The 27760-nt window shown below is 39.7% G+C and overlaps 1 protein-coding gene across 9 annotated transcripts in view; it reads right to left on the minus strand.

Moving 5' to 3' along the window:
* AOPEP (aminopeptidase O (putative)) overlaps nucleotides 1–27531 on the minus strand; it is a 191592-nt gene extending 164061 nt beyond the window's left edge. For 2 of the 9 annotated variants that reach the window (XR_009729089.1, XR_009729088.1), the window contains exons 1-3: nucleotides 25758–27531; nucleotides 22611–23577; nucleotides 3889–4055 (exon numbers count right to left, since the gene is read on the minus strand). Coding sequence is in view for 7 of the 9 variants with exons in the window: in XM_061377519.1 (XP_061233503.1) it covers nucleotides 3889–4055; nucleotides 22611–23416 (973 nt within the window). In the remaining 2 variants the exon portion in view is untranslated. Of the gene's footprint in view, nucleotides 1–3888; nucleotides 4056–22610; nucleotides 23578–24236; nucleotides 24408–25757 lie in introns of those variants that run through there. The other 7 variants (XM_061377519.1, XM_061377521.1, XM_061377524.1 and 4 more) reach the window with 7 other exon arrangements.
* Nucleotides 27532–27760: the final 229 nt, after the last annotated feature.

The raw sequence follows: 27760 nt of genomic DNA on the forward strand, positions 1-27760 counted from the left end.
GAGATGGCAAAACAAAATCATGGGCTACATAATGACCACACAAAGAGCAAGCCAGTCAATTGCACACTTCATGGCTGGGTATCTACTTCTTGAACACGAATTAAATATAAAGGTACTTGTGACCAAATATATTTGCACATTCTATGTGTTACAGCAATATGCTGAAGGGAAGTAAAACTGTTAAGTGCTGAAAAATAAATCCATTGGTTGAATGGTTCACACTACACACACAGAGTGATCCCTGTAAAGCTTTCTTCCAAAAGGCATTGCCAATTGCATTTTTCTAACAATTTTTTTATTTTCTCTAAGTACTCCATAAAGAATGATTGGTATTTTTGCACACTTTTAAGTCATACTTGAATAGTTACAATATGTACTTGAGTAAGTGAAGTATCAGTATTTTCAAACAAATGTGGCCTCACTTTATTTCAAATGACAGGATGAGCCATAGTTTAGTAAGAGGCAGAATGCAGAAACGGAGCGTACAGAAGAAAGTCCACTGTTACCAAAATCTGCAAATAAAAGTGGCAAAATGAGGAGTTTGTGCGTGTTACTAGTCTACCTAATACTCTGGATTACAGCATGTGGCTCTAGAGATGTAGGTCTGTGAAGCAGGATGCAGAGCTCTGTTTAAAAGAATGAAGGTATCATCCTTGCTTGGTGTTCTTTTACTGTCTGTTTGCACACTTGTGACGATGTTTAAAGGAAAAAATATTCAGATAACTTGTAATTCTATTCAGAATAAATTCATCCACAACTGCTTGCCAAAACAGCAACTGCATTTTAAGAATACATTTTTGTGTTCTGCCTGTTATGTAGAATCTCATAACTATGCAGTACAGCAGTAGCATAGTGTATATAAATAATTTGTCAAAGAAAAGTTATTTTAATTGAAGCCACCCTGAAAGACTTTTAGGTATGTTTTACAAATATAAAGACAAAATTTTAAGCTGGACAGATTTCATATGCCCTGCATAACTGCCTAACAGCACAGTCTATGCAGGACAGGTTAACATTACAGATCAATTTTAACTTTTTAACTCTTCAGGTTTTCTTAATTAATGAATTTGTATTTCTAAATTCATTAACAATTTACCCAATGCTTCAGATTAGCACCTGAGCATTGGGTTTGTCTGGTTCTTATAATATTTCTTACAATATTATTCTTTCCCCTTCTTTCCTCTGTATCTGTTTTGCAAATTTTTACACTTCCAAACAACTCTCAACACTGATTTGTTATTTCCAACTGTATGTAAGCACCAAGATAATGAAGGCCTCATCCGTGATTAAGCCTTTGAGAGCTATTGGAGCAAAATGCCTACTACCTTTAAAGAAACCCAGCAACTTTGCATCATGACATCAAAAGTAGCCTAAGTAATTGTGTGTGCCCCACATAGTCCATAAGCAGAATCTTCCACACTCTTGGGAATTCCATCATGAGGAAAGGTAGAAGGACAGAAATGCACTAGGTGCTTCTCTTCAGTTAAGTTCAGCACATAACTTTGACATTGTCACATGGCTCCTTAAGGAGCCAGCTTTAACGCTTCATTTGGTTCTTCCCAGTTCACACTTTCCACTCAGCACTTCAACAGCACAGTGAAACTAAAATGAGTCATTTCCTCCCTACTAGTCTTTCCATTAAAGACTTCTTACAGTATTTCTTGCTTTCACATTTCATAGGAAAGGAAATATACTGGGTTAGACTTTGGAATTAAAAAAACCCAAACAAAACAAAAAAACACCAAACACAAAAAATACACCTAAACCAAACAAGGCTTTAAGCTGACATGTGAATTACCAACATAAAGTAATCCACTGCAACAACTACAAGGATTTAAATAAAAGCCCCTTCTGTTCTCTGTGGGTGACAAGGCTGACTTTAGGGAACTAAGCCTCAGTGCTATCATTGACAGGGTACTCTGATTTAATTGCCAACACTCCATCAACAGGATTTTTTGAACGATTTTTCCCACAACTAGTTATCTTATTTTCTTTATTCAAATTAAAAATTTATAATAGGTGTTTTAAACTAGACTGACAAAACAATGTTAATACGGAAATAATTATTTTGCAATACAGTATTTTCAAATAGTTAGTTGGTCTAAGAGTATCAGTTTTAACTGACCTATGACAATTTTTATTGCCTGAAGTTCTTCCAAGGTTTCTATTTCTAGAAATTCACATAAGCATTCTTCTTGCTCTTAATATTTCATACCACATAGCCACCACTGAGGGACAGACAAGCAACAACTCTTTAGAAAGGTGTAAGTGTGGATTAAATTAATCAAATGATGATGGCAGAGCTGTTCTGATCTGAAGTCAACAGCACTCTTGCTTTCTTGGTGTGAGACAGGAAAGTAGCATTATCCAAGTGAGATGAGTACTCATCATGGCAGCTTTCCATATTTCAACAGCAGAAACAAGGCTTGAAACAGGCTTCACATATGGCCAAAAATAATCAGATCATTCCATGCAAATGGATTAACTGATGGTTCTCAAATCAAGAAGATTTTTTTTCCCCTCAAGAATAAATTTGAAGGGGAACATAAGAGGTTTTTCTCCCCATAAACACCTAATTCTAACTGTTTTCTATATGCTACTCATCAGAACTATTTATACTAGAAAATACTGACCCAGTTTGACAGATTATCTCAAAACTATGGAAGCAAGACATACTTTGTATTATCTGTAGAACTGCCTCAAAAACTTTCTTATTTGTGAAGACAGAGGTTTAGAGAATAAACAACACCGAAGAAAAATATTTGCTTGCTTACTGCTGCACAATGTATTATCTACCAATGCCAAAAACCCCAAAGACCAGATTTTCAGGCGACTGACGCGTAATTCTTCATCTATTCCATATACCTCAGGAAACAGACATGACACAATGACCGCTTCTAATCACTGGCATGTTGATCTATACTTTGACTGGAGAACTAAAACTGAAAGTTAACGATTTACCAAGGCCTAAAGTTGTCAAGAGCCTGATAAGGTACCTCATCTATGAAACGTTCAACTGTAGAGTGATTAAATCCGAGTGAAGTTTAGGTTTGGAAAAAGTAAAGGAATAAAGCCACATAAAAAAGTAAGTAGAAGTAACACAGTGAAATGTAGATGCCTTGAATTCTTATTGCTAACCTGAGGCCTTGGTGTCCTGGGTTTAGCAGTAGCAGTCATTTTTCTCTTTCTTAGTAGCTGGTGCAGTGCTGTGTTTTGACTTTCGGGCTGGGAACAGAGCTGATAACAACAATGTTTTGGTTTGGCCAAGGACTTTGTGAGCCTCATGCTCTGCCAGGGAGGAGGGGAAGCTGGGAGGAAGCAGAGACAGGACACCTGACCCAAACTGACCAAAGAAGTATTCCATACCACAGCACGTCATGCCCAGGATGTAACTGGGAGAGTTACCAGGAAGGGCTAGTGAACTGCAGGGTTGGAGGAGGCATCGGTCGGTGGTTGGTCAAGGTTGGGGGAGCGAGTTATCAGTCGCCTGGTGATGAGGTGTTGTATTCTATTCTCTTCCCTTGTTATTTCCTTTATCATTACTATTATTGGTGGCAGCAGTAGTGATTTGTGTTATACCTTAGTTACTAAACTGTTCTTATCTCAACCCATGGGAGTTGCATTCTTTTCGGTTCTCCTCTCCCTCCCTCCAGGAGTAGGGGGAGGGCAAGAAGGGGTGGGGAGTCAGTGAAAAGCTGTCTGGCTGGGTTTAAACCACGGCACCTTGGGCAGGTAACTTTCCATAGAATGACATGGAGATTACAGATACGCAATCAGACAAGTAGGTGCTTTTCAGGTTAGGAATTTCATTATTTCAACTATTACATATCTACTAAGCTATAATTATAAAATCATTGAAAATAATTTGCTGTAGAATGTATATCTCACCTTCTTGAAGCTGGACTGGCTCTGCTGAGTTTTCACCACTCATTAACACAACAAAGTCTGCAGCTGTTCGGACTGAGGCTTGCCACGTTGACAAGGCAACAGGTGGCTCTTGGCATGGGAAAAGAGCTCTGTTGTTTATTGGCGATCCCATCGTATACACACACGGCCTAGATGGAAAGAAAAGACATTGAAACTGGAGTTACAGTAAGAAAGACTGAATTAATTTTTCTATCTAGAATCAAACCTACTGTTGTACTGAGGTGTGTATTTTTAACCTCAGCTCTGTAGGTTTCAAACCTGTATGACATGAATCAATCAACATACAATTTAAAGTCACTTAAGACAGGATGAAGAAAAGCAAGACTACCACAACAATTTTTACATAAACTAGAAAAGAGTAACTACAGTCTTTCCCCTCACCTGCTTATGCATGAGCCTTCTAGCCTTACATAATGGCCTTCAGCTGAATCCGAAGGCCAAAGAAGGCTTCTGAGTATCTTCTGAGGATGCGCCTTTGCAAGGCTTCATTGACGCCTTTGACACCTCCCTGTTGTTATCACAGTAGTGCTTTCATGATCATTAATCCCATCTCTCCATACAATCTGGAGGCTCATGCAAACTGTGAGCAATAGGTCTAGCCTTGCGCCTTCTTTAGTCCGAGCCTAAATAAATCCTGACTATTTTACATTTCTTCTTGCACTAAAGTAATGCATGCTAGCTCACCTGACTTTCAGAACTTCAACCACAGGGCATATAATGAGAAGCAAGTATTTCTTCCCTATCAGCCTCAGTCTCCTTCTTGCTTTTCATGTAGCAATCTTCCTTGTAGTATTATTCTTTTTGCAGTTTCTCTAACCCTCTCCTAGGCATCCTCTCCATCTACTGCCCCTTTCAAATTTCAGCTGCAGTGTTTCATGCCAGGCAATTTCTTACTAGCAGCTTAGCCACAGCTGGGAAGGTAACAAGGCCTTCACTAACTCCTACCTTGCTATTGTTGGTGTTCAGATATAATACTACTACTTCTTTTGTTGCATTTTGCAGTTGTATCTAAATTCCTAGTACTAAAAAAGTTAGGTTTTCAAATATAAATTATATAAATTAAAAATAATATAAACATAACATAGTAAGTTTATATAATTTATGAATTATATAAACTAAAAACAGTCAGTAGGTTTCTCCAGATAAATAAAGAAAATCTTGAAAGCATCACTTCACTGCCCTGAGTTTTTTAAAATCTATGATATTTAAATCATCTGGAAGCATAACAAATTATTTTGTAAATGCTTGAGGCTAAAAGTATTTTGATCAGTATCTTTCGTAACTCAAGTGTAAATATCATCAAAACACTTTGGAAAACAGAAGACAGATTTTTAGGGCAAAACCTATTTTGCAATGGCTAAGATCTGAGTATCTCCTTTACTCGCATCCACACAGCTCCTCCATTCAAATTATTCCCAGAGGAAGTAACTTGGGAGATACTGATGGCCACACATGAAAAATATTCTGAAGCTATTTTTGCAATCTTGTCAAAAGTGCTATCTATCTATGGTATTGAATCCAGAGCTGTCCATGGCACAGTCAAGTTACAGTGGCTTAACTAATGCAGGCCAGCTTGATCTTTCAGTGAAACTGCAGTTTAAGTAGGCCTATGCACAACCAGAAAATGAAATTAATCTGGCTCCCCCTCCCATGTGTCAGAGTCAATAGAGTAGGACGTAGATATCCAGTAAACCTCAAAAGATACCTGTAGTTATCTTGTGTCTTTTGAGAAAGTGGTTATCTTTTACTCAGTAAAACACAATGCACAGCTAAATGGGAAAGACCACTAATGTGTTTAAATCTTTAATTAGCTTTAACTCTTTGGAATTAATCTACTAAAACTGAATCTGTAACCAACTCTGATAATACATAAAATACCTGGATTTCCTTCTCAAAAAAGGAATGGTGAGTTCATAAGGAAAAGGAAGAGCTTGCTTTTTTACCTCCTACGAGATTCTGCTTTTTCCTTGTAATGCTAGCTAAGAGATACTGGACATGCTATTTATCCTAAACCCTATGTTTACCGGGAGGGGACGGGGAGGAAAGGATGGCTCCTCATTCATGAAAATTTAATTAAATACACAAGTATAAAAAGAGATCCCAGTAGTGATCCTAGGAATGACGGCAAAGGTGGGATTAATGGCTACTGATATATGTATTTTACTAATGATTTACCATGCATTTGTGAAGGTAGTTTTGCTGGCTGAAGGTGCTTTTGCTGGCTGCCATTGATAAAACCCAGTCTTGAGAGCATTACAGGGGATTTTCATATCCTAAGGAAAATGTCACAATGACTGGGAAAAAGGGCTAGCAGAACAGCATGAAGCATAATGTTACAATGCTGTGTCAAATACAGTACAAACATAACATGGAACAGACGCTACCAAGACCACGAATATTATCTTGTTCTCAGAGAACATTTTTTACCTGCAGACCATAAAGTATTTTACAAATAACGTCAACACCATTTCGCAGATGGGTGAAATGTAAAACAGTGAAAAGATTTGCTTAGTGCTAGTGTTCAAGCTGTGCCTTCAGGCTTAGTTTCAAGCCACCCAGTCCAACAGCTTTCACACTGGACTAAGAAGCATCTCATTATAAGAAATAATTACATAAGCATCTTTTTTATCCTAAAAAATCTTCATTCTAAAATACATACACAGGCAGGTCACAAGTTTCTACAATTAAGGCCCAAGTAGAAAGGGAGTTAGAAAAGTGGAGAAAGATTGATCAAGCACATAATTTTTTTTTCAAAACAGCCTCCTTTCCACTGCACACGTGTCTTAACATTTTTGTCCATGTAGGCTTACTAACTTCATTATATCAAATCAAAATGTACTCAAATATGTCAAAGTCTGCAAAGAAGATAGTAATCGAACATGTAAATTCTAAATTTCAAGAGGAAACTATCAGAACAACAAATTACATCAGCTTTTACTTAGGTATTTGTATATTCATAGTGAGACCACCTGGAAGCTTGACCGGCAGCAGGCCATCAACTCATTATTTTTTTTCTTCCATCTTTTTGTCCTGCGTTCAGCAGTAGAAGTCATTTTTCTCCTTCTTAGTAGCTGCTACAGTGCTGTGTTTTTGACTTTCAGTGTGGGAACAACACTGATAACACCGATGGTTTTAGTTGTTGCCAAGTAATGATTACTCTGACCAAGGACTTTCTGAGTCTCATGCTCTGCCAAGGAGAAGGGGAAGCTGGGAGAAAGTAGAGACAGGACACCTGACCCAAACTAGCCAAAGAGGTATTCCATACCACAGCACGTCATGCCCAGTATATAAACTGCGTGGAGTTACCTGAAGGGTGAGATCGCTGCTCAGGCTGGGCTGGGTATCAGTCGGTGGGTGGTGAGCAGTTGTATTATCTCCCCTTGTTATTTCCCTTATCATTATTATCATTGGTGGCAGCAGCAGTGATTTGTGTTATACCTTAGTTACTAAACTGTTCTTATCTCAACCCATGGGAGTTACATTCCTTCGATTCTCCTCCCCATCCCTCTGGGAGTAGGGGGAGGAAACAGGGGAGCAAGCAAGCGGCTGTGTGGTTCTGAGTTACCAGCTGGGCTTAAACCACTACAGTTCTTTGTGGCACCCAATGTGGGGCACGAAGGGTTGAGATAACAACAGATCTGACCAGAGTGTTTCTAATCACCTTTGTGATAAGCATTTATTGTTTCAGATTAATAGTCACTCGTCACAATGCTGATCTATTGTCTCTCAAAGTTGTTGCTCTTGATGTCACAGTTTCAGCATGTCATACCTCACTTACAGCCAGTATTTTCTGGTTTAGTGTTTATTGGCTGGGGGGCTTGGGCTAAGGTTCTTGTTTTGCTGTACTTTATGGTAATGACTTGTAATATGATAGACTCATTGAACATGAAACTGATCTGGCTTGCATTCCCAGTGTGGTCATCACCTCTATAATTTGGGAGGTATATAATGGAAGTGTTAAGCAATTACACATCTTTTTTCCCCTCCTCGAGTGGTCAGCCTATGAAGCAGACATTCCCTTACATTCCCAGCTCCCCCACCGGACTATTTACAGCATCATTTGAGAGTTTTTTTGAATGGCCTTGGGTACCCTTGAGACCTGCCTGCTGATTGTGATGGGCATCACCATGTTGGTACACATACAGAGTGTGTTTTACCCATGACCATTTCATCTGATCTTGAAAGTTAAGAGTCGGGTTTGGGTCTTGTCTAGGGTTAGACGATGATATAGGAGGACCAAGAGATTTTCCCTGAGGCTGGACAGTCATGAGTGGCAGGGTGTGGGGGATTGTACGGGCAAGTATCTAGGCCAGTGAGCCCCTCCAGTATTTTGGGACTTCGCCACTGAACAAGTGCAAAATCTGGAAAAATTAGCAAAACACTTAAATGAGGTGTGTTGTCATCCTGGTCATACCAGAGATGGACAAATCATGGCAATGTGCTGGGGCTTGGCCTATGCTTACAGAGAGCCTTGTTCAACACTATCCAGTACCTTCAAAGTGAACAAAATGTCTCTGGATCTGGTGGCAAAGCAACAGACAGTGCAGCTACTCCAACTCCAAATAAAGCAGATAAACCAATCCTAGTGACAAGTACAGCAGCTATGCTGACTCTGACTACAACAGACAATACAGCTCCAAACACAGCAACTACACCAACTCCAGCGACAAGTACAGCAGCTACTCAAGCCCCGACAGCAAGACAGCGCAGATACTGGTGCTACTCAACACCCAAGCACAGCAGCTGCACCAACCCTGACAACAGATACTGCAGACACTCCAAACATGGTGATAGTCACCACAGCTAAACCAAAGGACCAATTTGTGCCAGTATCCGGTGCCCCTGTATGCAAGGCGAAAAGCAAATAAGAGGCACAAAAGGTAGCCCGTAGAGTGAAGAAAGATGAAAAAGAAAAGTACTTACTACAAGGGACAGCATCTGATCAGGAGATATTATTATGTGAATCAGAGGAAGAGGAAGAAGAGGTGACTTCTCAACCCCAGACCTCAACCGCGCTATGAAGTATGCAAAAAGATTTTGCCCATCAACCAGGGGAGCACATCATCACCTAGTTGCTCTGATGCTGGGACAATGGGGCCGAAGGTCACAAACTAGAAGGTAGGGAAGCCAAGCAGCTGGGATCACTTGCTAGAGAAGGGGGAGTTGACAAAGCAATTGCAAGAGAGAAAAAGTCCCTCAGTCTCTGGAAGCGGCTCTTGGCAGCTGTCAAAGAAAGGTTTCCGTACAAGGACGATGTTATACATCGTTCGGCCAACTGGACCATGATCAAGAAAGGCATCCAGTCTCTGAGGGTATCAGCCATTGTAGAGATGATCTATCGCAGGCCGGATGCAGGGAATGCACCTGTAGATCCAGATGAAGTCGAATGTACATGACCCATGAGGTGGAAATTTACACGGAGGGCACCATCATCATATGCCTGCCCACTCACTGGTAGCAATAACCTGGCATGACATAGCACCACCAACACTGGATGAGATGATTTGCCAACTCTGAGAACTGGAAGACAATCTCACCCCTTCCATCATTTCAGCTGTGGAAAAACTGTTCCAGGAGTTCAAACAATTGAGAGATGAAGCCTTGGGTGAGATGGTTTAGTGTGAGGTGTCCCTGCCCATGGCAGGGGTGTTGGAACTTGATGATCTTCTCAGTTTAAGAAGGACAGGGACCTGCTGGAGAGAGTCCAGCGCAGGGCAATTAAGATGATTAAGGGAGTGGAGCATCTCCCTTATGAGGAAAGACTGAGGGAGCTGGGTCTCTATAGTTTGGAGGAGATTGAGGGGTGACCTTATTAGTGTATATAAATATATAAAGGGGGAGTGTCACGAGGATGGAGCCAGGCTGTTCTCAATGGCAAACAATGATAGGACAAGGGACAATGGGTACAAATTGGAACACAAGAGGTTCCACTTAAACTTGAGAAGAAACTTCTTCTCAGTGAGGGTGACAGAACACTGGAACAGGCTGCCCAGGGAAGTTGTGGAGTCTCCTTCTCTGGAGACATTCAAAACCTGCCTGGACACGTTCCTGTGTAACCTTATCTAGGTGTTCCTGCTCCGGCAGGAGGATTGGACTAGATGATCTTTTGAGGTCCCTTCCAATCTCTAACACACTGTGATACTGTGATCTTAAGGTCCTTTCCAACCCTAACTATTCTATGATTCTATGACGATCTATCCGATCTATCCAGCTCCTCACATGTACCAACCCACATCTCAGTTATTAACAAAAGACATCCTACGGCTCGAGAGAGATCATATAGGAGGTACACGCCACACGCCAACCTATAGTTTTACCTGCGGGTTCACGGAGTAGACATGAGAAAGTGGGATGGAAAAACTACCTCAGCTCTGGAGGAACAGGTGCGTGAACTGAAGAGAGAAACAAAGGTCAAGGACGATCATCCCATGAGAGCTGCGGCTTCAGTCTCTGGTCAGCAGGTTTCCAGATGGAGTGGAAGAGCTGATTTTACTCCAGCTCCTGTGATAATGAAGAATAATCCCTTTCAACCAGACTTAAGTGTCCAACGTTGTGATGACTATTAGAGGGGTCCTGCCTCCAGCCAGGTGGAGGTAGGGGACAGTCAGATTTACTGTACTGTGTGGATCAGATGGCCTGGCACATCAGTCCCACAGCAGTATAAGGCTCTAGTAGATACCGGTGCACAGTGTACCCTGATGCCATCAAGCTGTGAAGGGGTGGAGTCCACTTCTATTTCTGGAGTGACAGGAGGATCCCAAGAGTTGACTGTACTGGAGGCTGAAATCAGTGGCAAAAGCACCACATTGTGACTGGTCCAGAGGCTCCATGAATCCTTGGCATAGACTACCTCAGGAGAGGGTACTTCAAAGACTCAAAAGGGCTTTTGGTGTTGCTGCTTTGGAGACAGAGGAAATTAAGCAGCTGCCCACCTTGCCTGGTCTCTCAGAGGATCCTTCTGTTGTGGGGTTGCTGAAAGTCGAAGAACAACAGGTGTCAATTGTGATCACAACACTGCACCGATGGCAATATCTCACCAACCGAGACTCCCTGTTTCCCCTCCATAAGCTCATCTGCAGACTGGAGAGTCAAGGAGTGATCAATAGGACCCGCTCACCCTTTAATATCTCCATATGGCCAGTGCAAAAGTCTAACGGAGAGTGGAAGCTAACGGTAGACTATCGCAGCCTGAATGAAGTCATACTACCATTGAGTGCTGCTGTACCAGACATGCTAGAACTTCAGTAGGAATTAGAGTCAAAGATAGCCAAGTGGTATGCCACGACTGATATTGACAATGCATTTTTCTGAATACCTTTGGCAGCAGAGTGCAGGCCAGAATTTGCTTTTACTTGGAGTGGCGTCCAGTTTTCTTGGAACCGACTGCCCCAGGGGTGGAAACACAGCCCTACCATCTACCATGGACTGATCCAAACCGCATTGGAACAGGTGCAAGCTCCAGAACACCTGCAATACATTGATGACATTATTGGGTGGGGTGATAAAGCAGAAGAAGTCCTTGAGAAAGGGAGGAAAATAATCCAAATCCTGCTGAAAGCCGGTTTTGCCATAAAATTAAGGTCAAGGGACCTGGACAGGAGAATCAATTTTTGGGAATAAAATGGCAAGATGGACGTCGCCAGATCCCCACAGATGTGATTAACAAGATAACAGCAATGTCTCCACCAACTAATAAGAAAGAAACACAAGCTTTCTTGGGTGCAGTGGGGTTCTGGAGAATGCACATCCCAAATTACAGTTCGATTGTAAGCCCTCTCTACCATGTGACCAGGAAGAAGAATGATTTTAAAAGGGGCCCTGAGCAATATCAAGCCTTGGAGCAAATTAAACGCGAGATAGTTCGTGCAGTAGCCCTTGGACCAGTCCAGACCGAGCCAGATGTAAAAAATGTACTGTACACTGAAGGTGGTGAGAATGGTCCTCCCTGGAGCCTCTGGCAGAAAGCTCCAGGGGAGACTTGAGGTCGACCCCTCCGCTTTTGGAGTCAGGGATACAGAGGACCTAAGGCCAGCTATAACCCAGCTATGTCACCAGAGGAGGAGGTGATGCGTGAAGAGGCCCCACCATATAATAAACTGTCAGAAAGTGAAAATCAGTATGCCTTGTTTACTGATGGGTCCTGCGTATTATGGGAAAGCACCGGAAATGGAAGGCAGCTGTATGGAGTCTCCGACGACAAGTTGCAGAAACTGCTGAAGGAGAGGGTAAATCGAGTCAGTTTGCCAAGGTGAAAGCCATCCAGCTGGTCTTGGACATTGCTGAACAAAAAAAGTGGCCAGTACTTTATCTCTACACTTACTCATGGATGTCAGCAAATGCCCTGTGGGAGCGGTTGCAGCAAAGGAAGCAGAGCAACTGGCAACGCAGAGGTAAACCCATCTGGGCTGCTGCACTGTGGGAAGATATCGCTGCCCGGGTGCAGAACCTGGTGCTGATGGTACGCCATGTAGATGCCCATGTACCCAAGAGTCAGGCCACTGAGGAACACCAGAAAAACCGACAACTGGATAAAGCTGCTAAGATTGAAGTGGCTCAGATGGACTTAGATTGGCAACATAAGGATGAACTATTTTTAGCCCAGTGGGCCCATGACACTTGAGGCTATTAGGCAGAGATGCAACATATAGATGGGCTCATGACTGAGGGGTGGACTTAACAATGGACACTATTGCCCAGGTTATTCATGAGTGTGAAACATGTGCTGCAACTAAGCAAGCCAAACAGTTAAAGCCTCTCTGGTATGGAGGATAATGGCAGAAGTACAAATATGGGGAGGCCTGGCAGATTGATTATATCACACTCCCACCAACCTGCCAAGGCAAGCACCATGTGCTTACCATGGTGGAAGCAACCACTGGATGGCTGGAAACATACTCTGTGCCCCACGCCACTGCCCAGAACGCTATCCTGGGCCTTGAGAAACACATTTTGTGGTGACACAGCACCCCAGAGAGAACTGAGTCAGACAATGGGACTCATTTCCAGAATAACCTTACAGACACTTGGGCCGAAGAGCATGGCATTGAGTGGGTATATCACATCCCTACCATGCACCAGCCTCTGGGAAAATCGAAGGGTACAATGGGCTGCTAAAAAACTACACTGAGAGCAATGGGTGGGACTTTCAAACTTCGGGATACACACTTACCAAAGGCCACCTGGTTGGTCAACACCAGAAGATCTGCCAACAGGGCTGGCCCAGCCCAATCAGAACTTTTACATACTGTAGAAGGGGATAAAGTTCCTGGGGTGCACATAAAGAATTTTCTGGGGAAGACAGTCTGGGTTATTCCTGCTTCAGGTGAATCCCATGAACCGACTCATGGGATTGCTTTTGCTCAAGGACCTGGATATACTTGGTGAGTAATGCAGGAAGATGGGGAAGTCCGCTGTGAACCTCAAAGGGATTTCATTTTAGGGGAAACCAGGCAATGAACTCAGTTGTATGCTGTTACCTGCTATGTAGCACTTTCATAGCCCACCAACTAGATGTCTTCATGTCACCAGTGACTGGCCCTGACTTCCCTCCAACCATCATCCCAACGAAGAATGAACTTTGAGAGAATCAGACGAGTTCCATGGTGTGATCAGCAGGCAACAACCCAACACTGCACACAGCCTCTCCTACCCTGAAAGACTGTTACAAGAGATCAAACCTGACATCATGAACTGGATGAACTCAGCAGCTCTACAGGGACTGGTCCATGGACTAAGGAATGATCTCTCTCTCTCTCTATTTGTGTGTGTGTGGGTGTGTATATACATATATATATATATATATATATATATGAGAGAAAAGTGATGGTATATTGAAAAATGTGAGATCTGAGCCTGACAGGAATGGTATGGAATAAGGGGTGGACACTAGGCAAAGGTGTATTCCATACCACAGCACTTCACGCCCAATATATAAACTGGGGACAGTTACCTGGAAAGGCTAGACTGCTGCTTGGGTCAGGCTGGGTATCAGTCAGTGGATGGTGAGTGGTTATATTCTCTTATTATTTCCCTTATTATTATTATTATTATTAGTGGTAGCAGTAGTGATTTGTGTTATACCTTAGTTACTGGACTGTTCTTATCTCAACCTGTGGGAGTTACATTCTTCCAATTCTCCTCCCTATCCCTCCGGGAGTGGGAGGATGAATAAGTGGGGGGAGTGAGTGAGCGGCTGCGTGGTTCTGAGTTACCAGCTGGGCTTAAACCATGACACTTTTCCTTCACTGGAATTTTTAATCTATTTTCTTCTCACGCTAAGAAACACCTTCACAGATTGTTTTACTTCCCCTGACAAATCACGTTTTACTTTGCTGATTTTTTATACTTTATTTACAGTAGTAATTTCTTTTTACAACATTGGTAATAGTGCAGCGTTACTTTTGGACACCCAGTGCAGTTGATGGTTTTCTTTGTTCTGGACCAGGCAATTCCAGCATGTTAAGAGGACCAGAAACATAATTCTTACCCTGATACAGATGAGATTTTGCACCTGACTGAGAAAAAGAAAAAACACTATGTAACCAACCAAAGAATAGCAACGACAAATAATTACTTTTAGACTACCCTTGTTAATGGACACAAAATTTGCCATTTTTCTGATTTATGTCTGTCAGCAAGAAACTTCACAGATCCTTTCCTTTTTCCTATCCCCTCCATGTCTCTTCTTTCAGTTTTAATAGTTTTGTAATCTTCAAATCATCCATTTATGTAATATGTTTTTTATGCCAGCCATAATCTTTGCCACATAAATTGGAAGAGATAAGGAAACTGAATACAACAAAAGTAAGATAAGCAGAGAGAACTTAGACTATTTGTCTAATTACTTGTTACACTGGAAAAACAGGCAACCACATATCTGCTGTTCAGTAATATCCAAAGCCAATTATTCTGAGGCAGATTTGATTCATGCAATCCTAACTCATCAGTATTTCATGTATTTTCATAACAAAACTAGCTCAAACCAGCTCTTGGCATATCTCACTCTCCCATGTAAGCATATAAATTACAATAACAAATTAAGCTTCTACCTTAAAGCTAATAAGAAACGTTGGTATTTTGTTCTCTGAACAGGAATCTGCAGGTCTTCTTTGAGATACCTGCCATCAAACACCTGAATCATGTCCTAAGGCTCAGCCATGTCAATCTGGTTTGACTACTTCATGTTTAAAGCTTTCACAAGGAAAATGCTCAGCTCAGGAACTATCCCTTTCCTGTGTGTGAAAAAATACATTCCCTATTTCTTCAAGGGTTGTCTCTGTGTAAAGATGTAAGATAGCAATCTCCTGCAACTACAAGGCCACTCCCTGCAGAACTACTGCTGTTGGCAATTTTTCTTACTCAAATTACAGTGCCATTTCTTCAAAGCAGCAGGATTTCCTGGCATCTGAATCACACAGACGTTTTTGTTCTGCCTCATCAATTTACGCATCTGCAAGGTGCCAGTGACTGTCACCAGATTCCAACAGAGCAGGTATTCTTGTTTTCATTTTTCTGTTGAATAAAACAACAGTCAATAACTAACCATGCCCTTTTCAAATGATTCTCCAGTTTAAAAGTACTAAATATGATTGTGAGAGGAGTGATTCCACCGACTTGCCCTGTAATCTCTTACTCTGATGCTTTTCTTTCAACAGCTGGATGCCTATGTTTCTAAAGTGATGCTTCATTACTTTTGCCCAATAATTTGTGGCACTCATTGATTGTGGTACTCATTGATAGGAGAGGACTCATTTTACCGATTTTTAGCTGAAGCAAACCAGCAAGTTGAACTTTAACTGAACAAAACCATACATATGTCAAGAAGGAACAAGACAACTGCTGTGGTTTAAGCCCAGCCTGTAACTCAGAACCATGCAGCTGCTTGCTCACTCTCCCGCTTCCTCCCCCCTCTCCCGGAGGAATGGAGAGGAGAATCGAAAGACTCCCACGGGCTAAGGTAAGAACAGTCCAGTAACTAAGGTATAACACAAAACCACTACTGCTGCCACCAATAATAATAATTATAAGGGAAATAACAAGGGGAGAGAATACAACCACTCACCACACGCCAACTGATACCCAGCCTGACCCAAGCAGTGATCTGGCCTTTCCAGGTAACTGCCCCCAGTTTATATACTGGGCATGATGTGCTGTGGTATGGAATACCTCTTTGGCTAGTCCGGGTCAGGTGTCCTGTCTCTGCTTCCTCCCAGCTTCCCCTCCTCCCTGGCAGAACATGAGACTCAGGAAGTCCTTGGTCAGACTAAACATTACTGAGCTACAACTAAAACCATCGGTGTTATCAGCGCTGTTCCCAGGCCGAAAGTCAAAACCGCAGCACTGCACCAGATTGGTAGAAAAATGACTGCTACTGCTGAATCCAGAACAACAACAAAGAACTTTCTTTGCCTATCTGGCTCATTGACCTGGGAACCATCCCTCACAAAGTCAGAAGAGAAGCCTACCTAAGACCATAAAAGGAAGATAACAGAGAAGTTCAGCCAAAGGTCAAGAAAAACGGAACTACCAGGGGTCCCAGAGACCACTGCGAACCTCACCCAAAATAAACTGTGCGTAATGCTGGGAATTACAATGTATACATTTGAGATTAAATGTTTATAAGCAAGAAACTTGTACAAATCTGCATGCATTTTAGACAGAGCTATCCCCTATACATCCAGCACCATAATATATAATGCCTGCTTCTTAATGCTATATTGGTATTATAGAGTTCTGTTCTCCTGACGTTTGGTGACACCAGGTAATACCAATCCTGCTTCTTCTAGACACAGTACCTATACAATGTCCTGTTTAAAAGTTTCATATTTTGGTAAAGCTATCCCCAGAAAGCAAGGATAATGAATTTAAGACAGGGCATATCTTTTTCATCCAAAGTAAATAAATTTAGTACTAATTCTGCTCCTACTCTGCTTCTAACAATAAGGGTATTTTCACTTACTTTGACCTGTACTTTTGGCAAATGCAATGTGCTTAAGAGCTTCCTCACTGTTGTTATTAGAAGGTTTCCTAAATTTGAAGTCACACATCTGACCAATCCCTTAGGTATTCCGTTCCCTGTAAATCTTTTAATACTACTTCTGCAGCACCAGAGGAAGTACCACCTGACTGTGCTTAAACAAAATTTAATTGATTAGCCATAAATCCTGTTTCAATGGTAGTAAATATTGGAAATAACTTATTATTGGCAGAGAAATCAGGAGATTTCCTAATTGCTCTATTCCCACAGCAAGGACAAAAAAAAATAATAATCAAATCCCTTGTAAGCCTCTGTCTGCAAAAACAGAAGACAGTTTTTGTATGGATATGAACAGTGATACAGCTGGACTTTCTCAGCTCTGTTCTAAAATCAAAGGTTGCTTGGGTTTCTTCGTTGACAAATTCACAAACACAAATGCTGATTTGACTCTTCATTCCCCATCACTGGCTCTTCAATATTCTCTGCTTTCACCTCCTTTTTTGATTTGAAAATTAAAACACTTAAGACTTATTGTTCATATGGATAATGGCATTTTCATAATACTATTTCATTCTCAGCCTCCTCTGATCAAGTGTGGTTCTCTCATTGGCACATTTTAGTGAAGCAGCTTGCCTTTTGTATTCCTTCTTCCTGAAGGAGTATCAGCAGCCTAGCTCCGGGTACCGCGGTATGCAGTGTGTCTGTAACTGCCTAGCACTTCCCTCCTCTGTCCTGTACCATAGGCATGTAATTCACCTACACCCACCTACGTTGTCCTGCCAGGCCATGAAACTTGCTGTAACTCTGAAAAAGTATTAAGTTCCCTAAAAATACCCTCATTTCTCACAGTCTTCCTTTTTTGTCAGGAAAACCAATTCAGAGGAGCTATTTTTAATTTTTTAGAAGTATTTGTTCATTGCCATCCATATTTCCAGAAATACCAAATCAGCTCATTTTCTACTCAGAATCTGCTTTTTTTTTAGTTTTTACTTCTCCATTCTATTCCTGATATCATTTGCTCTTTGTTAGAAATCCCTGTATCAAACATTACTTCAATTCAGACTGCTTCATTAATTACTCAAGTATAAATATTCATCATAGGGAGCAAAATCACAGAAAATAACCCCACAGTTGATGGTAGCCATTTAGGATTTAGTCTGTGATTTGCCTGGATTCTGGAGCACCTTATTCTCCCAAGCCTTGTTCATGAAGAAGAACAAACTCTTTATTTCCTTCCTGCACTTCCAGATTCCAAGAGCACATAATGATGCTAACTCATGCCACTGAAAAATAATTATTTTCATCACATATTTGCTGTTTTACAGTTTGAAACTGACCCATTTTTCCAATCCTCACCCTGGAGAAATCTGCTTTGAAAACATCAAATATATTATATGAAAAATGAAAGGATGCCTGAGACTCCATAAAGGCTACAGATAGAGGGTTACATTGGCACAAACTTGTACTACCAGTGAAACAGATACCTTCCAAATTAACTGCAGTAACATATTCCAAATAACTCCTGTAACACATTCCCTTCCTCTGCCTGCTTATTTTCAGTAACATTAGCTCCCTCATATGCCTTGTCACCTAGCTGTACACACACCTATGCCATCATAACCAGTGGTGAAGGGAATCAGCATCCAAGTTTGGAGAGGTCAAGAGCATCTCTTTCAGCAAGTGTACTCTGGTAAGCTTCTTCCTCATTCCTTTTAGCTCCCCCTCCTTCCCTCTTTTTATTACTGCAAAATACCTCTGTGGTTGACTCTATCATGTTAATAAACTTTGGAGACAGACAATACAAAAACCAAAGCATTATGCTGAACTTTGAGGGTAATCAGAAAGGCTCCAGACTAAGTAGGGAGCAACTGTTTGATCTAGCCTGGGAATCAGTACAATTATTTCTTTTTGCAAGTCTACTGCAAACATGTTCTAAGTATGGTCTAAAATTCCCAGGTATGTAAGTATGATTAGGGAATAACTTGTAACCAATACTCAGACAATATGCATTGCAAATTGCTAGCTCATTGTAGCCAAATGCTGTTCTTCACTCTTACATACCAATCAATCACTAAGGACACAAACCTTTTCTGCAAAGCTTTTTGCAGCCTTTAGATAGAATCACAGAATGGTTAGAGTTGGAAGTGACCTTCAAAGATCACCTAGTTCCAACCCCTCTGCCACAGGCAGAGACACTTTCCACCAGACCAGGCTGCTCAAAGCCCCTTCCAGTCTGGCTTTGAACGATTCCAGGGATGAAGCATCCCAACTTCTGTGCACAACCTGTGCCAGTGTCTCACCAGTCTCATAGTAAAGAATTTCTTCCTAATATCTAATCTATATTCCCCCTCTTTCTGTGTAAAGCCATTCCCCCTTGTCCTGTCACTACATGACCTTGTAAAAAGTCCCTCTCCAGATTTCTTGTAGGACTCTTTCAGGTACTAGAAGGCTGTTATAAGGTCTCCTCAGAGCCATCTTTTGTCCAAGCATATGATTATAGAATACATGCTAGAATTAGCACTTCCACCAACTTGTACATTTATGCTTGTTGTATTCACCTTTATAGCTTTCATAAAGGCACTTCTGAACTCTTAAAAAATAACTGATACTTAATATAACAGTAAGATATCATAATCACCTACAGAGGTACAAAATATTTTGTACTGGTAAGACATTTACGTTGTTTAAATAAATATCAAGATTTCATAACAATTTTTTTAAGGAGGTAATTTAATGTTTTCCAGTATTTCCCACTTCCGAAAATTAGCACATGGTTAACTCTTTCTAGAGCTCTTTCCCCCAAAACCGCTCAATCTTCCTTTAATAGATTCTAAAAATGTACTTTTCCCATAAATTCTCATGAAAATCATACACTTGGAGTAATTCAACCCATCCCCTTTACTTTCCAGAATTTCTAATTTTCTGTATGCCTGATATCTTGGGCTCAACCTGAAAAAATAAATGCATGTGCCTGACCAGTTCATGTACCTATTCATGCATGCCAAGATAAATAATGAACAGGTAGCTTGCAGGATTAGGACACTATAATGAAAGGTTTCAGTGTCATGGAATGTTTTTCACAGATTTCATTCATATCAAAGATACTCTTTCATTCCTAATCCCACCATGAGAAAATTAGTCCCATCCCAGCTGTGCACTAATATCAACAAAACTGTTAACTAATTTATGACAGTGCTAGGAGTGGCAATAAGAAGGGCAGAAAAAAGGCTGGAGAAATTTCCTATTAGAAGTGATTTGCAAGGCTGTTTGCTAGGGAAATCACCTCTTTAATTTTAACTCAAATGTTTTTAATCCTTTTCTTAAACAATAAAATATGGGATCCCTGGATATTTTAGCAAATCAGGATTCTTAACAATGATCGTGAGAAAGCATTTAATTTGAAATACACTAGTAGCCATGCTGACTTAAGACTGCTACACAGAGTTTGGCAAAACTGATTCAACACCTTGATGGGCTGGCAAGAAGTTTCTCCTTCAAAGTAATGAATGATGCTGTATACACAAAATTCCCTCCACAAAGTGTCTAAAGTAAGTTTTTATTTTAAATAATTCTATAATACTAAGAATACTTCAAGCAAAAGTAATTTTGCTTGAATTACCTTCTTAGTTTGAAATCCCAGGGCTGTATTGTGCTAGTAAACAGCTGAAAAACTTTAAAACAGAACTGCTCTTTGTTCGTGATAAACATATTGCAAACATTACAATCAACACTTTCTTTTTTTTTAAATAATTCTGTTATTGAGCACTGTCAGAAGTTGCCTCCCAGTTTTAAGAACTGATATAGTCCTTGCGAAAAAGTGGGTATGTTTACACATATATATGTATGCACATGTGCATAGCCACATACACTCATATAATCTATTCTTCCATTTTATCCCTTTTTTATTACTTGGGCATAAAGGCCCTAAAAAGCATGTTATTACAAAAAACATGTTCTAGGGCTAAAGAAAACCTTTCTTCTTGATCATTAATATATTTTCTAGTATCAAAAGCTCAAACAAGGAAATGCTGAAATTCCATGTGTTCAGCTCCTCCAGTGAAAGCAGAACTGTGCGTTGCTATGCCAACATCAGGTTTGCATACACGTATCTCAACTTGACTAAACTCATCCCACACAGCACTGTTGTACCCTTTCTTTTTTTTTTTATGTGTACTATAATACATCATTGTTTAAAACGAATAAATTGGAAGTCTTTATAAAATAACTCATAGGTTAAATTTCAAAACATTGTATTAGTGTTAAATTAGAATAAACATATTGGAAGTGGCCATACAATGTTTGTACTTCATTATTCACTTTTCTTTGGATTTAGAATCATACAGACTCCCCTGGGAAAGGATTTGACATCTGCCTAAAAAAAGCACCATACGCATAAATTGGAAAAATCGAAATAATTCCCCTATAAGAATATAACGTAATAGTACTTCCTCCATACATTATAAATGGACTTTATTTTTAGAAAGGGAAGCAAAAATATGATAGCATTTTGTACAGTGAGCTTCACCACTGTATTTATGGGGTCATCACATACAGAATTTGATTTTTAAAACGTAACAAGAAAGATTCTAATGACTGTGATATGAAGACTTATTTTTTCACAGGCATTACTTTCTTGAATACTCTACAAAAGACGAAAAAATAAACCAGTTTCAGACTATTCGCTAACATCAGACTACCTGACCCACACCAAGCCATCTTTTCCTACTTCATTATTCATTTATGAAATTCCATGTGCTTGTTGTACAACTGTACATTCCTGGTTTTAATGATGCTCATGGTTTAGTAGGAGAATTACCTAACTATCAGTTACACAATTAAGAGGCCTCATTTCCCTCCCTAACATGGATGTCAGTGAGAAGAATCTTAATTTCTATTAGCATAACTGAAATTAAAGGTAACCATGTATCTCTAGTTTGGAGATGAAACCCAAGTACTCAATTAGACCAATTTCTTCCTCATCTCCCAACTCTGTTTCTGGTTTTTAGACATCACAAGGAACTAACGGCCACTCAAAACCAGCTTTGAACATTACAGTAAAAAATTACAGTTGTAGAAGTCAAGAGTGGACTGTTTTATAGGACTTCCCCCCTGTAAAGAGCTTATCTTAAAGATACAGCACTGTACAAATGCTAGATAAAACTGTAAATTCTTCCTGCAGTTTCAGTTTGCAGTTCATTTGCTAACATCAATATACTTTATGTAGTAAAGATTTTCAAGTTGATTATGAGAGACTGACGGAAAAAGACTGCATTTCTAAACTTATTACAACATTGACAAGACTAGTTGGGAAGCAATTCTATTAAATATTATGTATACTGATCTTAATGTTATATGATCAGTTGTGTGCGCTAGTACAAAGTATTAAAGTAAAAATAACCTGTCATGGATACCTTCTCTTCCCCCAAGTTGTAACTCCTTATTACCTGCACACACTTCAATATATAAGTATTTACTCTCTTTCAAAATGAGTAAATGCAAATCACTTAGACAGGCCTGAGGTCTGCAAGTCTGTTAGGGTTTCTTGAGCACTGTTTGTTTTACAGCAAGAGGATTCAAAACAAGAAAATGAAAACAGTGGAAGAGGATGCTCATCATCTTCACAGCTGCTCAGCATTACATAATTCTACATTCTTGCACCTATGTTTAAAACCATTGTGTGCAAATCTTCTAGTTAATAGTTACATACCTGCCATTCTGGTCTGTAGTCCACGTAACAGATCTTCCCTCTGGCTTGGTTTTGTACCATATTCTTATTGCATGAGGAAAGTCTGTTGGAGTTTGAACTCCTGATTTTCTTATCTCCAAGCTCCAAGTGCCAGTAGTAAACAGAAGCTCTCCACAGCCAGGTGCCTGGCTGCAGCGAGTAAAACAGTATAGCTGTTCCTTCCAGTGATCTGCAGGTAAAGTCACAAGTTCATGTACAATCTGATTCCTGAGATTTTCCAGCTCCTTCGAAACATCCGTTAGCTGGGCAGACCTTGTGAATTTTTCAATGCCTGACACAGCAGCAACATCTACCTCCTCAACCTTCAGCACGGATAAATCACAGCAGTCCAGTACCAGCAGAAAATCCTTGTTCCCCTGATTTTGTATGTCACAGATGTCCTTTGAACTAGAAATCCCAGAAGCCTGTGCCTCGTTGCTATGGTTACCATTTTTCTCAGAAGTGTCTTCTTCACCTTTACCACAGACAGCAAAATCATTATATTCCAGTTTAGGTGAACAGGCACTCACAGTTGTCATAGGCATGTAGCAGGGTTCACATGCCTTCACTTCACAGGTTTCATCAAACTGTGACTGACAGCATTCTTTGCCACTGCTGCTGGTTTTCAGGTACTGGCTCCCAGTCTCAAAGAATAACACTATGATGCCTTCAATAACTTTACTTTTAAAATCCACATCCAAGTCCAATACATAATGCCTTACAAGCATGTAATTTGTGTTGGCCATTAAGGGCAAATCGTCCTTCATGGGGTCCAGGTGTGACTCCATTTTCTAGTCTACTGGGCAACAGTTTTACAAAGACTTAGACATTGCTTACATAGGATGTCTCCATAAAGAGCAAGAATATTCAGCCTCCCAGTTTTAAAAATAATTTTGATTAATATTACAGTATTGAAATGAATTGCAGTTCCTCCACTTCTCACATTCTCCTAAAAAAAAAAAAAAATCAGATAATTATTTCACAACCATTTCAGAAATGTACTTTTAGAACTAGAAGTTTAACTTTTATAAATAAACTTAATTATAAACTAATTAATAAATATATATAGATATAAAGAATAAAAGTAAAAAAAACTTATTAAGAACCTAAAAGTTATTTAAAGGTTGCTTTTATTTATAACAGTACAGCCAAAGGATGATTTTGTCTCCAAAGGATGACATCAAGGTAGTTGCTTCAGGATTTGCTGTCAAAACCACTGGCTTTATTTTTCAGCGAAGACCCCAAGTGAAAGTATTTCTAGAGAGCTTTTAAAAATGGAAGGAAACAAAGTTTACTAAAAGCCTCCTGTTGAGTCTCTTCAACCACAATAATCTTTTAGAACAGATACATGGTTATGCAACATCTAGCTTAATTTATTACTGCACTGTTTAACGGTTGCCATATTTATTTCAAATGCATTACCTCAAAAGAAGGGATCATTTCTCTACTGTGATTCTAAGCAACAACAGTAAGCCTAAATCATCTCAACTGTCTTACAGTTTTAAAGCAATAATTTAATGTATAGAATGCAGTTTAATACACTTTCCACATTACAAATGCTCTCATATCAGCCCTTCTAGTAAATTACAAGAAAATGGGCCAATTTACTATGAGTGTGTTCCAAATATTCCTTTGAGATTGCTCATGAAGATTTTTCAAATTTATAATTAAATACTTAAGGTATATAATGACATTTTCATAGCTGGAAACTCACTAACACTTGAGGTAACAGCATCTTACAGAAAACAGAAGCCTTCCTACTGAAAAATATCTAGATACCTATAAAAGCAAGTAAATAGTTTAACTTCTATTGAACACATTTACTTAACATTAAGCAACAGGGCAGAATAAAGGTGACAAATAGTGCCATAAAGTAAACTCAATCCAAATAAAAAACCCTCCACAATTAACTGAAGCATCATCAAAAAAATAAATTCTGTAAATACAAATCCCCTTCAAAATTATTATACCAAACATGAAATGCATGAGATTTTTAGAGACAATTGAAAACAAATGCCAATAAGGCTAAAACCCACACCGAGTGGACATTCATTTTCTACAGTTGAAATTTGTTTTGTGGTGATGACACATCTGATTGTGTTTACAGAGCAACAGACAAGAGGAACACACTAATTTTAATTCAGTTGTAACACTGTGTCTGTTTAATCTCTCAAATCACCCAAACTTTAGACATCTCAGCTTTCAAAAATCGTAGGTAGCCTCTCTGTCTCCAAGCACTGGTAAGTGAATGCTAATGGCTGTTTTCAGATGTCTCAGCTTCTGAACCTCTGAAGAACTTTTTAGTGGAGTAAGTATCCTTAAGGAGTCTACAGAACATCAGAACTGTAAAACAGAGAAGCTGATATGCTATTCTATTCTGACGGTATTAGGGACTCACGCAAATATCTTCCTATTCTTGTACTTTATTTTGACAATTTCATTATTGATAGCAAAAAGCTGTGTCTTCTGTGCAAAGCACGCTTCTGTCACAAATTATGACTTGATTTCTTGACTAAAGCCTTACACTGGAAGTTGCCTCCTGTGAAGTGATGTGGTGTCTCAAGTAATTTGAGACTGCCCCCTTTAGAGCTCTTCTAAACTTTCAAATTAGAGACTAAAGACAGCACGCTGTGTATGGAAACATTTAGCTGTACAACATAATGCTAGGTATCAGTAGGGCATTCCTGCTACCTCACTGTCTAGGGTTCCACAATACTGACAAGGGATAGGGACTCCCAGCTTTTGCATGCTCCTATTCATATTTGCTCAAATTAACTGTGCACGCTTACCTAGTTTGCTGAATTTAAAATATTTAGAAGTCCACAGTATGATTCTAAATATTTGCACTACTCAAAATACACCCCCAATCCTCATTAAAAGCAATAATTTTCACACAAATGGAGGGAGCCATTTAAAATGTGTCCTGTATATGTTAACTAGAATTTTGGTAGGTTACCCTCCAGTCATATAAAAAAATATTTTCATCAGCCAACTGTGTAGTTTCCACCGTATTTGGCCTTTATTACCCATGTCACCCAAACTCTAGATTCCTTACAAATATTCTCAAAGTATATTTTTTTTTTGTTGGTTGGTTGGTTGATTTTTGTGTCTCCACTACTGCATATATACGTCATACATCTGACAGATTAATTATATTGTCTGGAAAAGTCCTCAGTGGAAGATTCTAGTTCTTTCTCTTGAGGTAAGCCATCTCAAGGAGTACAAAACATTATTTTACTGTTTTATAAATACCTGTGCAGAACGGAATTGTTCAGTTTCACTAGTCAGCATGATCCAGTTTTTAATAATATGCAATTACATATTCTTTCCTAAAACATTTTTCCCCCTCTAAGCTTCTCTAAATTCATGGTTCCTACAGTTTTGGGTACAGAGGACCTAGCTATACTGTGGAAGCACTGATTTACTTCCCACCCCTTCCACCTCTCCAGTCACTCCACACAGCAGTTCAGAATAGGCAGATTATTAAAATAAAGTTTAAATTGTGCTCTGAGATGAAATAGTTCATTTTGCCCCTAATAAATTAACAGCACTTACACAGCCTGGTCATTCAACAGATCCACAGGGGCAGCAGAGCCCCTGTGAGAAAGACAATAAATACTTCTATTGCTAAAGCTAGAAGTGGTGTTTCTTTGTAACCTCAGCAAATCTTACTGTTTGTTCTATTAAACCTAAGCCAATATTGCTACAACTACCAAACAATTACCTGAATGTTTCCCAATTTTTTATTTGCAACCTGGATTTCTCTTTCCATAATACTTTGTACTTAACCGCAACTGAATTTCAACTTAGCGATTTAAACTCATTTTTTAAAATCACTTACATACTGAATTACAAAGTGCTTGCAATCTCTCCAGATCGAGGTCATCCAATCACTCCACTACTGCTAGCAAAACACACATGAGGACGTGTATTCACAACAAAACTAAGCTAATCTTAGCCTGGGATGCCACAATATGAAATGTGTGGGTTTTTTCCTCAGATTTCTGTGCAGCCTTCCTTTGTATGAAGCTACACAACTGCAGAGGACAAATAAAGTAAAGAGGCAGGAACAGGCAGATGGGAAGAGAATATGACTGCCCTTCAGGAGGCAGTTCAGACTGAGATGGACTTAGACCAGGCATGGGGCCATATCCAAATTTAACAAAAACTGAGCAAAATCTGAGCAGACTCAACTATGTTTAAGTATGTTGAAATAAATTTTAAATTACCTCAGAGTTAAAAATTTTATCACTGGTGAATGTTGAAGACGGTTTTGAGAATTTGGTTGGTGGGGTTTTACATTAAAAACAAATAAATTAAAAATTAAATTCAAAGGCAAATTAAAGTTAATGCAGGACACTACAGTCCTTCCAGAGGCAAAGCAAAATGCCTATTTCTTCATTATTTAACAGCTCAGTCGTTCAGTAAGAAAAACCAATCAGATTATTTTAACAACTGTTAACAAGCCTCTACTGCATGATTTTTTTCCTGCTAAACAGTCATAACCTAAAAGCCTAACAATTAACTCAGTTTACCTTAATCCTCTGGAAACAAACTGAGTTGATACTAATTCTATTGAAAGACAGCAATTTCATTGACAAAACAGGCCTAGCAGAGAGCCACTAACATGACTGGAAGACTGAAGCGCACAAGTACAAGAGTAGAGGCTGACGGCACAGGGTCTGGTCAGTCTTGCGATGAGACAATTAGGAAAGATTACCTGCTACATGCCAGTAACCAAAGGGGTGCGTATAGAACATGCAGCCAGACTCTTCTTAGAGGGGAACAGAGAAAAGACAAGCAAAATGGTTTTAAGCTATCTTGCAGATACAACTGTATTCTATATTATACTGCATCCCACAGAGCTGACTTTTCTAAGAATACATTCTCATATTCTGCAGAGCTGCTTTTCTTGTTGCTGTTGAACTTAAACACTGCATGAAAAGGAGCAAACAAAGAACAGAAATACACCATTTTAAAGATGAGTCTACTAAAATATACTCCCATGAAACAGTCTTTTACATCTTTAATAGAAGTCTAGAAAGTAGCTAAAATGATACAAGAACAGCTAAAATGATACAAGAACAAAGTATTACTCTTCAGCTCCAGGGTCAAGTTAAACAGAAATCTGT

The sequence above is a fragment of the Neopsephotus bourkii genome, unplaced genomic scaffold (assembly GCF_033783945.1).
Source record: "Neopsephotus bourkii isolate Nb327-2 ecotype Australia unplaced genomic scaffold, CSIRO-AGI_Nbou_v1 NB_1759, whole genome shotgun sequence".
Classification (NCBI taxonomy): Eukaryota; Metazoa; Chordata; class Aves; order Psittaciformes; family Psittacidae; genus Neopsephotus; species Neopsephotus bourkii.